Genomic DNA, 13875 nt, shown 5'->3' on the forward strand with positions numbered 1-13875 from the left:
TTCCCAAGTGCCACACACAGGAAGTGGAGTGGGCCCAGGAGATAAACGCTGGCATTTATAGTGATACTTTCCTGAGGAGCAGCAATCAAGAATATTTGATCTGGTTTCACTATCAGAGGTGCAAACAGCAGCTGTGTTTCCTCATCAGAGCAGAACTTGGGGGGGGAGGCTACTTTTCCAGTGGTCACGGACTTTCCAAGAGAAAGGGCTGTCCGAGGAACACATTTCCTCTCCTTTTTGTTCTGTGCATGGCGCCTTTGCAAAGCTCCGGGAGGCAACTTGCATGTACATCATTGGCAGCCTATGCTCTTACAAACGGCTGGCTCTGGGAGCGACTGGTGTCCCTGTGTCAGAGTTCTCCCCCTGGGCACGCAGCACATCCAGCACACCCGTCCCTCTGCCTGCGGGAGGCACGGTGGGTGCCGCCTCTCCAGGGCGGCGCCAGGCTCCGTTCACGGCTCAGGCTGCCCGCTGTGCCGCCCTGCCCCGTGTCCCCGTGTCCCCGTGCCGCGCACCGCACCCACCTGGTCTCCTTGCTGCGGCCGCATCAGCGAGACTCTGTCGTACTGGCGCCGCAGCAGCGCCCACAGCGCGTCCAGCCGGCCCTGCGGGGACAGACACAGCGGCTCAGCCAGGGGCAGCAGCACGCCCTGCCCACCTGGGGCTGCCCGGGGACGCTGGGCAAGCACAGCCAGGGCCGGCCTGCGCCCCCTGCGAGCACCACCCCCTGTGCTGCTGCTGCTGCTGCTGCTGCTGCTATTGCTGCCCTCCTGGCGTGTCCGGGGAGCAGAGCAGAGCGGCTGAGCGGCGCCCCGCTCTGCACGGATGGTTCCACACCTTGCCTGTCCCACGGGTCTGCACTTCAGGGCTTTCTGGGGGTCACAAAGGGCTCGCGGGCACTTGGGACGACAGAAGTATCCGGAGTCCCAACTCCAGCTTTCTGTCTGCTTTCTGCTCCTAACTCCCAAAGGCAAGGGATTTACACACCTACCCTCCCCTTCTAAGTAAGCTGTGCTTGTGCTCTGTCTGCAGCTCACCCAGAGCACCACTCTTATGAGCCAGGTAGAACAATTCGTTTTTTGTCAGACTTCTTGCATTACTTTGTTTTATGCAATGTTTTGCTTTTCTTGGTTTGTCATGACAATGTGTGTTTAAAACTCAGCGTAGCAGCTACAGACTGTGCAGTTTAGGGTTTAATTAGCTGTGCTAAGCCAAGAAAGCCCCCATAGATTTTAATGCTCTCCCTGTACAATATGTCCCTTTTTAAGGGGAGGCAAACAGCACGTGGCAGTAATGATCAAGTATTGCATTTAGGGCTACAAACTGCTCCTGCCATCCCTGCTGAGTAGGTGTTCCCTGTGAGAATAGCACATTACACTTGAATGGGAACACTTGGAAAGTAACCCGCAGCTCAGCCTGCATAAGGCACACAGAATCCAGCCCTCAGGAACAAATGCTGCCAAAGACTCAACAGGTACCTTGATTGGCGTATACCACTTCTGCTGCATGGCTGGTGAGGTAGGCTTTCGTTTAGGTGGTTTAGGGTGAAAAGGTTCTTCGGGTTCTTCTGGGAGTTTCACCACAGCATTCTTGGCTTTTTCTAACCTGGCCCCTTCTTCTGTGGAGCCCTTGTCGCCCCAGCGTACCTGAGGAAAGGCAGAGTTCAGATGTCAGTGCACCTCAGGGCAGGGAAACTGCTGCAAATAATAGAGGATAAATCTGAAGAGCTGCTGGATAAACAAGAGAGGAGGCACTGAGGAGAACATTAACTCTTCATTATGATAGCAACAGTCTTAGGTAAATGTCTGTAAATAAGTATCAGCAGGGAAAGCAAATCCTATCTTGCTTCACATGGGCAGTACAGGAGACACAGGGAATCTGTGAATCTTCTCGAAGTAATGACATAAATATATAATTTCCACTTCTTATTTTCCTAAAATACCAGACCTTATTCTGGCACCTATGAAAGCCAAGATTCCTGAGCCCAGGTCTCCTAGCCCAGAGAATTTTCGAGAACCCCACTGCAGATTTAATGTGATGCTTGGCCAGGTTTGAGCAGAAGCTCCTTGAAGCTGCTCAGGTTTCCGTGTCGTCCTACACCCTGGAGAAGTGCAGATGAAACAGTCTAACGTGCCTAAGAGCATGTAGAACATGCACGTGGAAGATGCAGCAGTGTGCATGTTAATCACTGCTCCGAGTGTATAAAATATAGAGCTGAAAGAGAAGGAAGCCCGGGTTAAGAGGCCTGTCCTGCTCTCCCAACAGCCTGGGCCCATCTCCCCAGCCCCAGCAGGGCAGAGGTGATGCTCTGCAGTCAAACCTGGAGGCACTGACCAGCAGTGCCCAGCCTGACCTGTCACTGCTCTGGGATGGACAGAGCCACGGCCCCACAGAAGGGAGACTTCTTTCAAGTGCCCATGATTAGGCTGGCAGGAATTTCAATTGGTTTAAATCTCCTTAGTCCTGCACTAAATTCCTATCACAGATGAAAAGGTTTTCTAACCTAATCATCAGTTTCTACCCTCGTTTGTGTTTTTGCCACGGGCTGAACATCTTTCATTGTGGTCCTGATGTCACTTGTGTTCGTGGTTTCTGTTCCGTGGTGCACGATCCCATTTGGGAGTCCCTCCTGGAGGCCATCATAGCTTCCTTCAAATCCAGGCTTGGATTTCTTGATGTTGGAAAGCATTTCCTAGTTTGCCTCTGAAAAATACTGCACAAAATGTCTGCTTTTTGTGAAATCTGAAGCTCCTCTAAATTAGCAATTCTGAACTGCTGAAAAAAATGCACATAAGCAACACAGCTTCAAACCTGCCTGTTCTGCTGCTGCATTTAAAAAGTGCTCAAGCAAAGCTGATTAGGGCAGTACCTTTTAAAGTTTCATCAAGACACCTCAGTCTGGCCTAAGTGGGTGTTTCAGACAGAGACAGCTTCCTGGACTGCAGTTAGGAACTGCTCTGCACGTTCCATATAGGCTCACTTGACTACAGAACCTGCCATAAGGATGTGCCCATAAGGATGCACATTCTTCATTCTGTTTTAATTAACATGATGCTATCATGTCTCTTCAAAGACAGGCTCTGTTGTCGCTGCGAGTCCCTCTGGGATCAAGCCTCTCCTCAGCGTCACCATTGTCAGCGCATTTGGCTGGCCCACACTTGGGGGACTTATGTTTCACTGTAATTCCTTCCAAAACACGCAGAAAAGGCTCTCACTCTCTCTTTCTCATTAGCTTGATGGAAAGAGCATGTCTTGAGGCAGCTATTTAAAGTTCCAGTCAAATGGAACTACTGAAAGCTGTTCTTTCAGAGGCAAGGTCAGAATTGTTCGATATGGTAACGAATTTTCCAAGGCTTATGCCAGTGGGAAGACAAGCACGCATTATGGCCTTGTATTTTCTGTGCACTTTCAAGTCTTTGTTTCCACGCTTGCAGCCTCAGAGAGCTTGTGCTTGAGGGAGCTGCCATCTCCAAATCATACCAACCTCCATCCTCTTAATTCCCCCAACTCCTCGTCCACCGTAGTAGGAAGCATCCACTGTGGGCCACTTCTTGGAAGGCAAGGGCACCGGTTCTTCTTCCTAAAGTACATTCAAATGATACTGACTTGTAAAAGATACTTACGCACACCCCCCGGATGTCTTTTCTGTGTATTTCACTGGAGTTCCCAGAGCATACCCTGTTGGCTGTGAAAGGGCTGCAAACACTGAGGACAGAGGAGCCTCCAGAGCGTTACTGCCCATAAGACGGGGAGAAATTACCTTGTAAGGGGAATTCCTCAGTGTCTGGAATAACAAAGCTGGGGAAAAATGCTGCCTAAATCCTACATGAATCTTTAGATGTTGGACAGGCTATTCAAGCTTTGTGCTTCCAGTGCAGAATGTGCAAAAAAAAAACCTATCTTGAAATAAAGGCCCTAAGTGGATCTGGGCTTAATTCAGGCCATGCTGAGGCGAGGCAGAGCAGAGATGTGTTGTCTCTGGCAGCCCTGTTGTGCGCTGCAGAGACTGACCCGGGCCAGTCCTTTCTCTAGCAGCACTCGGTCAGGGACACACAGGAGTGTGCTCCATGTGAGCAGTGGGGTACCCTGAGCACCATCAGACCATACCTCTTTTGGGGCTGGTGGAGGCGGAGGGGGATCCTTGATGACCTGAAAGAGCCAAACACAGGAGACACAGTAAGGTGCTGCACTGGCAGCAGCCAAAGGCAACAGCCCCCACTGAGAATGAGCTGCTTCCACCCAAGCCCCATGACTGGCAGCGAGCTGGCAGCCTCTGCTGCTGCTCCCCTGGGCATCCATCAGCGAGGCCTTCTGGAAATGGCCACCAGGCGTCTGCCAGAAGTGCCACCCTGCCACCATGGCACCATGGCACCGTGCCTCCCGGCCGGATGAGCCTCAGCCGTGCGCTGTGACAGCAGCCCTGCCGAGATCCCCCGAGTCTGGAGCAGTCCTGCAGGAAACGCCTCCCAGGCCACCCTGCACAGCCCTGGCCCGAGCTGCTGCTGCTGCTGCTGCTGGCAGTCACAAGTGTGAAATGCTGCTGGCAGCTCAGGCTTCACCTCTGCCTGTCCCGGCCCCTTCCGCAGCCCTCCCATTTCCCTCCTCGCAGCTCCATGGCTGTGCAGTGCCTGCACTGCAGCCACACTCCCGTACTTCCAGCACTGCTAGGGTGAGGCTGCCCCTCCCTCCTGGGAGCATTTCATACACCTCTCTTTAAATCTCTCCCCATTTCCTCTGTCACATCCTCACGGTAAAGCAGTCCCAGCAGGGGAGAGGCAGGCAAGGAGCCCTCGCTGGGTCCCTTGGCTCGCTGAAAACTGAATGCACAGCCATTCCTCCATGACAAAAGCAGCTTTGCAAGCACACAGAGTTCCTTGAGGACACTGGGCCACGTTTTGGCCTTGGGTACTGCCTGGAAACACCATGAATATCAAGGAGTCTGTACATTTCCAAAACTGTCCATGCTGATAAACACCTCCATCTAATACAGGTTTTAAGTGACTTAATTGAAATATGCCTTATTGTATTCACTCTGTGCTACTTAATGCTAGTACTTTCAGTAAACACTGCCTATGAACAATATGACTGCAGAGACAGCACAATATATGAAAGAAACGTATTTTTCTTGATCAGTAGAGCACTCCATCTGGGTTTACATTTCAGTTCTCAGTGCCACTCAGATAGTTACTACTGGCTGCCTAAACAGGGTGTGGACTTTCAGCAGTGCATAAAGGAATTCTGCCCAATAGGAGAAGTAACTTATGGCACCCCTGGTACCAGTCTCCTACAGCCCTTCAGGTTTCAGATATGGAATGGATTTCTACTAGACATCCCTTTGCTGTTAGGATGGTGTAAAACCATGCCAGACATTAACTTTTCTTTAAATAGTTCTGAACACTCCCCAGCCATCAGGAGTTGGCAGCATACTTAACACAAAGTAATTATTTAATGAGTGAAACATTCCTGAGGGCCACACTGGAATCACTACCCTAACTTTACATGAAACAGCAACATAGGACTGTGAGACAGATCCTGGGAGATACCTGGATGCTGAGTAGAATTTGCCAAAGCCTGGAGGTATTTCATTCTCACTGAAAGCAATTAGGAGACTGGAAAAAGTGAAGCAGCACTTTCAGTCAATGAAGTGCCATCTTATTTAATTTCTGTCCTTGTTTCCATTTCACCTGTCCCTAACCATCATCCCAAAACAGTCTCTTTCTCTGTCAGGCCTGCAAACTGTATAGGACAAAGTCCTCCTAGGCAGATCTGTCTGTACCCATATGAAATGGCACTGCCCTTCCCCTTTACAGCTGTGCCACTCTGAAACCTCCCATCTGCCAGCACAGGAGCCGTGCCCAGCAAACCTCTCCACAAGGAGGGATGGAATTCCTGTGGGCCCTGCACCCACTGGGGATGTAGGAGTCACAACTCCCACCCTAGACAATCAAGGGAAACCTGACTTGTTTGAGCTCACTGTGGCTTCCTAGGGCAGCAGTCAATGGCAGCTTTTGCTCACCTCCACAAGTGGAGGATCTATTCCTGTGCCAACTCCTGAACTCCCTGAAGTTTGAGGGGAAATTCAGTTTAAAGCCAAGCAATCCATTAATTAGCTGTTATTTCTAATGGCTTCAGAAAATGAAACTTGTTTTAAAAGTGACAGTGGTGTGAGAAAATAATCTGCTTTGAGTAGCAGCTCCTCACCCTGCTGACAGCACTGGAATGTCAATGCCTGCATCCTTATGCTTCCACAGGCTCTCACACTCACACACTCAAATCACATGTGCACACACAAGGATTCTTTTCAATTGTGTCCTATTTCAAGTGAAATCAGTAGAAAGCTGTTTATGAAAAAGAGATATCCAAGGCACACGTGCAGCTCTGCATGGAGTTGCACACAGAAGTGCAGAGAGGAAGATCAGAGTACTGTAAAATAACTTTTCCTAAACTGGATTCAGATTGTTTCAATGACAAAGCCTCTGAATACTGCTGCTGTCTCACCATCCTCATGGAGAGATGGGCTGCTTCCTCAGGTTGTTGGGTTTTATCATCAGCCCCTCTGGGCAAAGCTCCATCTCATTTAGTGAGTTGCAAAGAATGAAGGTTCGGGTGCGGACAAGAGCTGATTTAGTTAAAGAAATCACTAAAAAAGGGAAGAAATTGGTGCTTGAGGCAGCAGTGCCTCAGATCCACTCACTGCCACTGCTGTGCCACTCCATGGTGTGGGCACTGGGAGATGTTGGCTGCAATGATGTGTGACAGCCCTGTCACAGTGAGGCCCTTGGAAGCAGGGGACAAGGAAGGAGAAGGAGGTGTGCATGGGACTCCCACCATGGAGTGCTGTCAGACTGAGCCCCAGCCAGGATGGAGCTGGGCCCGTGGGCAGGGGCAGCACACCTGCCTGGCTCCACAAGAAGAACCCTTGTTCTGCCCACAGCACCCTGACCCTCTTTTCTCCTGAACCTGGCTCCTGGGCTCCTCTCTTTGTTCCAGGGGACCAGGCGCTGTGCTCTGCCAGGGAAGCAGAGCCTGGCCCTGCCTGGCCCTAGTGCTGCCTTCTCTCCTCAGGGACGCAGCCCTGGAGCCCAGAACTGCAAGGCACAAGTGGCCCTTGCAGTGACAGATGTCCAAGCCTCGTGTCCAAGCCAGGAGAGAAGGGCAGGAGCTGAGGCACAGCACGAGGACCAGGCAGCAAAACCAGAAGGAAGGATCAGTATTCTGTGGTAGGTTCACAGCGTGTGGGCTTGGAACTCAGCAGCGTTATAGCACAGAGGGCTAAGATTACCTCTTCTTCTGAAGCAACAACCACAGAAGGTGGGAGGAAAGATGGAGGGCACAAGCATTTGAAGAACTATGGTTTCATAAGGCTGGAAATTAATACTACAGAACTACCCACTGGACTGCTTCATGTAGGAGTTTTAACTTAGGAAGCTGGTTTCTGAATCAAGGTTAGGTTTTTTAAAATAAGAAAACCAGGAACTTGCTTCTTACTGATTTGTAATGTTCCTTTTGCACAGGGAGGTTCACCCTACAACACCAAGTGGATGTAAGGTGATGAACAGGAAGCTCCCTGGATTTCTGTTGGGCCTGTGCTGTGGAGAATGAGACCAAGCGAGGCTTTTCTTTCTCATCTCAGGAGCCTCTGGCTGTGAGGGTGCAGATGGGGGCTGAGATTTCCTGCCCTGGACAGCCAGGGGCCTGATGCGGGCCAGCGGTCACAATGGCTGCAGCATGGTCAGGTGAGAAGGGCAGTTCCTCTCTGCCCCACATTCCAGAGGCCCCAGACAGGAACAGGAACCCAGACCAGGGAAGCAATCTCCATTTCCCAAATCCTCCCTGCTGTCTTTGAGCTGTATGAATAATAAACTTCCCTGCTCCTCCAGAAAGGAATGGCAAGAGGCAAGTGACCAGCACTCCTGCTGCTGGGACGAGGATAGAGCACACTCAGATAAAGACATGGATGTGTGCAGGGATTATGAAAAAAAAACAGGGATTTCCAACCTGAGAGCCCATAATGGAGCACAAATACCAATTTTACTGAGAGCAGTTGTACAGTGGTCCTTGGTTTCAGGGTAACATCTGCACAGCATTAAGGCCACCCCAATCCCAGTACCAGCACCGTGCTGGTGCTGGTTGCTGTGTGTGCATCTCGCACAGGCCGGGGGGGGCTGTGCCCAGGGCAGCCCCAGAGCTGGAGCTGCTCTCCCCAGCCCTTTCGTGCCCACAGCTGCCTCCCCATGACTGAACCTGATGGTCTCCTGATGGGTCTGTGTTTCCCACCCGTGGCTCAGGGTGCGGGGGCTGTTCCCCACGGTCTGTACTCACCACTTTGCAGCAGAGGGGCCAGAACCACCAGAGCAGGCCGAGTGCCACCAGCAGCAGCAGGACGAGGACGGCAATGAGCGCTGCCACGCCACTGGACTGCAGAGACGGCAGGGACAGCGTCAGTGCTGCTGCACTCTCACCCCAAACAGTTAGTTCTGCTCAGCCCAGCTCAGGGCCCTCTTTCTCATGGAAAATCCATGCAAGTGACAGCCCTGAGAGGAGAACTGAGGAAACCACAGCGTCCACTGCCTGCTAAGGACTAAGCCACCAGACACAGCCTGTGGCTAAGAGGTGCCCTTCTCCCCCCATGAGGACACAGCTCTCACCCATGGACTGGGGAGCCCGCCGGGACAGTTTAAGGTGTCTCTAGGAGCAGTACACCTGTGAGGCTCTGAGGCTGATCACTCCTGCACAGACTGTGGCACACTGACTCCCTGCAGCCGTGCTGTGGGAACCCCGAACTGAAGGAGGGAGTGTTCCTGCTTCCAGCAACACTGGTAGGGCAGAACTGAGCAGCCCACCTCCCATACCTCCAACCCACTTCCTGGGGGTGTCTTCATTCCTACACTTGAGGCTTTTAGAACAACACTGACAGAAACACAACAGCATCCCTATGAAAATAAAAGCTATTCAGACTTCAGGTGGGAAAAACGGAGAGACCCAGGGAAACTGCACGAGCTATCCTGACCCCGAGGTGTTCCACTGCACATGGGGGTGGAGCAGAGCTATATCCCAGGAGCAGTGCAGCACACAGGTACAGTGGGCGCCTGGGTGCCCAGTTCTGTGCATTTCTGTTTGTTTTCACTGCAGCAACGCGTGTTTGTTGGGAGGCTTCAACTTGTAACTCATCTCCCAGTCAGCTGTCAGCTGCTCAGCTCCCAGAATTAGTGAGCAGTTCTAGCAGTGACCCATTTCTTGAGTTGCCCATCTGCTACTATGGAAACTGCAGTTCTTGTGTGGAGCCGCCTTTGCTGCAGCGCAGGCCAAGAGCAGAAACCAGAAAGAGACAAAAAAGCTGCTGAGAAGCTCTTACTGCTGCTGGGCACATCTGTAGCTCTCTGCTTCCTGCCAGGGCAGGCCGTGGGCACGGAGAGTGGAGCTGGCATGCAGCACAGGGGGAGGGAAGGCGTGCCCAGCCCCTCGCTCTGAGCCGCTGTGCACCAGGGCTGTTCTGTTCCCTCTCTGTGCTCTCCTGGCAGCTCTTACAGGGGCACCACGCGCTGCTTCCCTGCGAGGGCTGAGGTGCAGGCTGCAGCTGGGCCACCCTGCTTGGGTGTGCAGCTGGCATGCTGCCACTGACAGAGGCCCTGCAACAGAGAGCTGTGGTTTGTGCTCTGCGTGTTCCTTCGGCTCCCAGCTCAGTCAGGCTTCCCTGCCTCACACTGCAGGGCTGCACTGCATCTCTGATCTCTACAGGTGCACCAATAGGGAGGTTTGAAATGAACACAATAGAAATGTGTCTTTTTTTTCTCTTTTCAGTTACTGATCTGTGAGCAAAGAAGTCCTGTGATGGGCAAAAGAGATTCTGTTCTCTCCGTGCTCCACGCCCAGTGGAAAAGCTGGTCTCGAGTCACACCTGAGGCAAGATACATTTAAAGGCCCAGGTGCACAGCAGGTGCTCAACGCTGTAGGCTTGTGTCTCCCTCCACAAATTCCAGCTGTCCTGTGTAATACAGAAGGAATTAAAGGACAGCAAATGTGTGAGAGTAGAAAATATATGTATTAAGTCAGAACAGTCACTGGCTGCACAAGTGTGTGGTCTCTCCCAGAAGTAGCTTGCCACGCCTGGCCCTGAGGACATGGTATCTACAGTGAGCTACTGTATACTGTATACTATTCCTACTGAGGGCAGGAAGCCTCCCAGTACTTGGAACAACACAGCTTGGCACAGGAAAGGGGAAGTAGAGGTTCTCTGCCTAGAGGTCTTGCAATGGCGAAGCCCAAAGAGAAAGGGGGATGGGGATGTTACAAGGCGTTATGGAAGTCCTGCACTTACGCACTCCGAAGCAGTGATGGTTAACGAGCTGGACATGAAAGACTGGCCTTCATTCAAACTCACCAAAACCTCCAGGGTTCTGCCAAGAGACAAAGAAGAAACATGAGCAGCCATGGAGCAGCCCAGAAAGGCTCACACCCAGAAAGGCTCTGCAGGCACTTGTACCTAGAGCCTCTGCTCCACAGGGAGTGTGCTCAGGGGAAATGGAGGCCTGTGTTTATTCCTATTTGGCAATAAGTTGGGTCTCCTTTACAAAGAGTAGACAATACTGCTTCCCCACTCCACAGAGCAGAAAATACTCCCAAAAGTTCTACATAAAATGTACTCCAGTTCAACTGTAAAAGTAGCATTGTTTTGCCTGTTCCATACGCATCTCCGTAGTCACACGCAGACATTATGGGTAAAGATGTCGGGTAATTATAAATGGTCAGGACTTGCTATAAATAGCCCTGAACACTGCATACAAATGGTATGTGGTTTACATTTTACAAATTAACCCTACAAGAAAACAACACATGGTGGATGTTAAACAGAAGAAGACTCCTCAGCTTCTCTGGCTGGGATTCCCAGTTTATGCTATGCATAGCTGCAATTAAATAAAAATGTAGATATCCATGAACTGAAATGATTAATCATTTACACCGTTCTTACATGTCATGAGTTTTTATTCTGGCACAAACACTGCAGTCAATATGGAGTTCAAAGCTATTTTAGCTAATTTGGCTAATTTCTTCTTCAGTTTTAGCAAAAATGAAGTGAGTTGCTTCCACTAAACTAATTTTTAAATTATCTCTGTTCTGAATAATTGATCCAACAGAAAGAATACTGCTAATTTCCTTCTAATTGGAAGTTCACTGGTCAGAACCAATAAAAAAACCGAAACTATTTGGTAACGTTGCAGAGCAATACATGAAACCACAGTGAAACTTTGTTCAGTGATTATTACTTTTTTTAAGATGTGGTGCTTGTTACTATTTTTAATTCCAACTATTTGTTGAGGCATTGTAATGGGGAATGGTAAGGGATCTCGGCATGTCCTTGAGCTTGCTGGATTGTATGAAACACAGTGTAAGCTAGCAAAGATTTCGCACTGGCGTGGAGCGCCCTGTGCACCTGTCTGTTGGTATCACAGTAACTGTTGCCGGGTGCAACAGGCAGTAGCAGGGACGGCATTCCCAGCCCTGGCGCTGTGGGCACACGGAGGGAGCCCAGGGCGCGGCTCACCGAGCCATGGGCGCCAGCGCTGACACCCTGCAGGGGGACGGTCCAGCCCGACACAGCGCTGCAGGCATGAGCCACCGGACACCTCACTGCAGCCGATCGGACCCGCTCACTTGTGCCAGCCACCGAGCGAACTCACACAGATCATTACCTCATCTTCAAAAGGATCAACCTGCCAGCACACGGAAGCACTCCCTGCCTGACACTACCATGGCTCTAGGGGACACCCAATGCGTCCTCTCATTTGTTGAGCAGCCACCTGTTTGCTGGGCTGTGGGTATTGGTGATTCATACGGACACTGCCCCTTAAACTGGGAGTCCCAGAAGGAGGTGTCCTGCTCCTGCCACTCCACACACAGCTGAGACACAGACACGGACACGGACACACGCTGGTGTTTAGCGGCAGCTGGCCGTGCACTGTGTGCTTTTAGCTCAGCGCTCAGAAGGCCAGGCGGCACCGATCCCGTGTCTCAGGCTCCCCCTGCATTTCCCAGCGGTGGTTGGCAAGGCTGTGCGAGGGCCGAGCCCCGTGCAGAGCTGGGCACAGGCAGGTCAGGAGGACGCGGCAGTGGGGCACGGCCCCTTCACAGCGAGGGCGGGGCTGCGCTCGCCCAGCTCCCGGCGAGGGCGGATCTCTGCCGGGGGCCACACGCTGGGCTGTCCCCTCGGGAGCCGGGCAGGGTTGTTCCGTCCCGCAGCACGTCCCGCAGCCTGGCAGCAGCGACAGGCGGAGCGGAGCAGCTCCTCTCTGTGCAGCTGGCACGCGGCTGCAGGGAAAAGGCAGCGCAGCCCTGCTCAGCCCTCCTCCACAGCCCAGCAGCGCCCAGGGCAGACAGCGGCTCTGCAGGGCTTGGTGCCAGGATGCTCGGTCCCACCCTCCGCTCCCCTGCGCCACCACACCTGAGCCAGGTGCAGTCAGAGAGCTGGGACAGGAGCCCGAGTTTACAGGCTGTGCAGCACAAACCCCACCGCTCCGCCCCTGCTGCAGCCCCACCATGCACCTTGGGCAGTCTGCGCTTCAAACCCGTCTCACTGCACTAGGAAAAACTGCCTTGTAATTACAGTTCCCGGCCCTTCCTCCATGTGGAAGGGATTTTCCTATCCTTTGTCTGTGCAATATCGCTTCTTGGATGGGAACCAATCCTGGAAAACTGAAGTCTGAAAAGAGCTTTTTAAAAATGTTCTGATTTCTGACCAAAGGTAACCACAAGACTCTTGGCAACTTGAAGCTGTGTCAGTCTTGGCCCGCTGCCCATTCTAATACACAGTTTACCCAAAAATGTAACTTGAGGTGACCCAACAGTTGCAATTCCTTCTTCCATCTTGTCCACTGCTGGTTTATTGTGACAGCAGAGGGATGTGGCCCAGTGCCATATGTCCATGTAACTCTGGTCTAAAGCCTCCCATTCCCTGTGAAATACAACTGACATTTCCATCCACAGTATCCTATTTGCAAAGTATTCAGTTGCTCCTTACTTTATGGGAAGCTACTAAAAGACCGCCATTTTATGACCTATTAAAAAAGATGAAAAAATTAAATACAATTGTGAAAGACATTTGCTGGAGGTAATAAATAATTTACCTCCAGTTTCCACGCACTGAAAATTAACCTGGCAACTGCTCAAAAAGTTACTAAAATTACGGTGACATTACTTCAGAATCAACTGCCCGCACTAAAATAGCAAAAATGGTGTACATAGAAGGAAGGCAAAAAATAGGTCTGGCTATTGAAAGGGCACTTTCCCTTCCAACAGTGCCTTCATGAGATAATGGATAGCTTTGTAATATGGGCTTCATTTGAGCGAGCTCCCTCGGATGCCTTTGGCCACTGCGAGCCAGGGTACAATTACCATGTAGCCCTCTGTTCTCCCTGAGCCAAGCAGAGAGGACTCACTCCCTGCTCCCTGTTAACACTGCTGGAGCACAGAGATGCCCCTGCGTCCAGGGGCTCGTCCCTGCGCAGGAGGAGGCCACACCCAGAGGAGGGGTTGCCAGCCCGGGCTCCTGCCTGTGGTGCTCTTGGCAGAGCAACAGCCCCAGCTGCACAAGGACAGGGACAGCTCTCCTGGAGCAGGGCTCCAGCCCTGCCTGTCATGTTCGGTGCAGTCCCACTGTGCCACAGGCCAGCTCAGCCTGGGAAGCACTGGGACCCCTCCCCTCACTCAGTGGCAGCTGTGCTGAGGACAGGACTTGGTCTGCAGTGGGAAGAAGTGGGCAGAGGTGTTTTCTTCCCATCAGTCGCACAGGCACAAAAAGGAGCACTGAGTATTTTCCTGAGCAAGACCCGCTCATCCTGGAATTCATTATGGTGTTTGGGGATCCTGGTAAAGAATTAG

At 51.8% G+C, this 13875-nt stretch overlaps 1 protein-coding gene across 1 annotated transcript in view; it reads right to left on the reverse strand.

The window, feature by feature from the left end:
* Positions 1–13875, reverse strand: part of ANTXR2 (ANTXR cell adhesion molecule 2) — a 72958-nt gene that overhangs the window by 23030 nt on the left and 36053 nt on the right. Inside the window, exons 11-16 of the mRNA XM_079305507.1 lie at positions 10319–10397; positions 8323–8418; positions 4108–4149; positions 3485–3580; positions 1479–1646; positions 525–605 (exon numbers count right to left, since the gene is read on the reverse strand). Of these exons, the coding sequence (XP_079161633.1) occupies positions 525–605; positions 1479–1646; positions 3485–3580; positions 4108–4149; positions 8323–8418; positions 10319–10397 (562 nt within the window). The remainder of the gene's footprint in view (positions 1–524; positions 606–1478; positions 1647–3484; positions 3581–4107; positions 4150–8322; positions 8419–10318; positions 10398–13875) is intronic.

The sequence above is a fragment of the Erithacus rubecula genome (genome assembly GCF_903797595.1).
Source record: "Erithacus rubecula genome assembly, chromosome: 5".
In the NCBI taxonomy this organism is placed as follows: Eukaryota; Metazoa; Chordata; class Aves; order Passeriformes; family Muscicapidae; genus Erithacus; species Erithacus rubecula.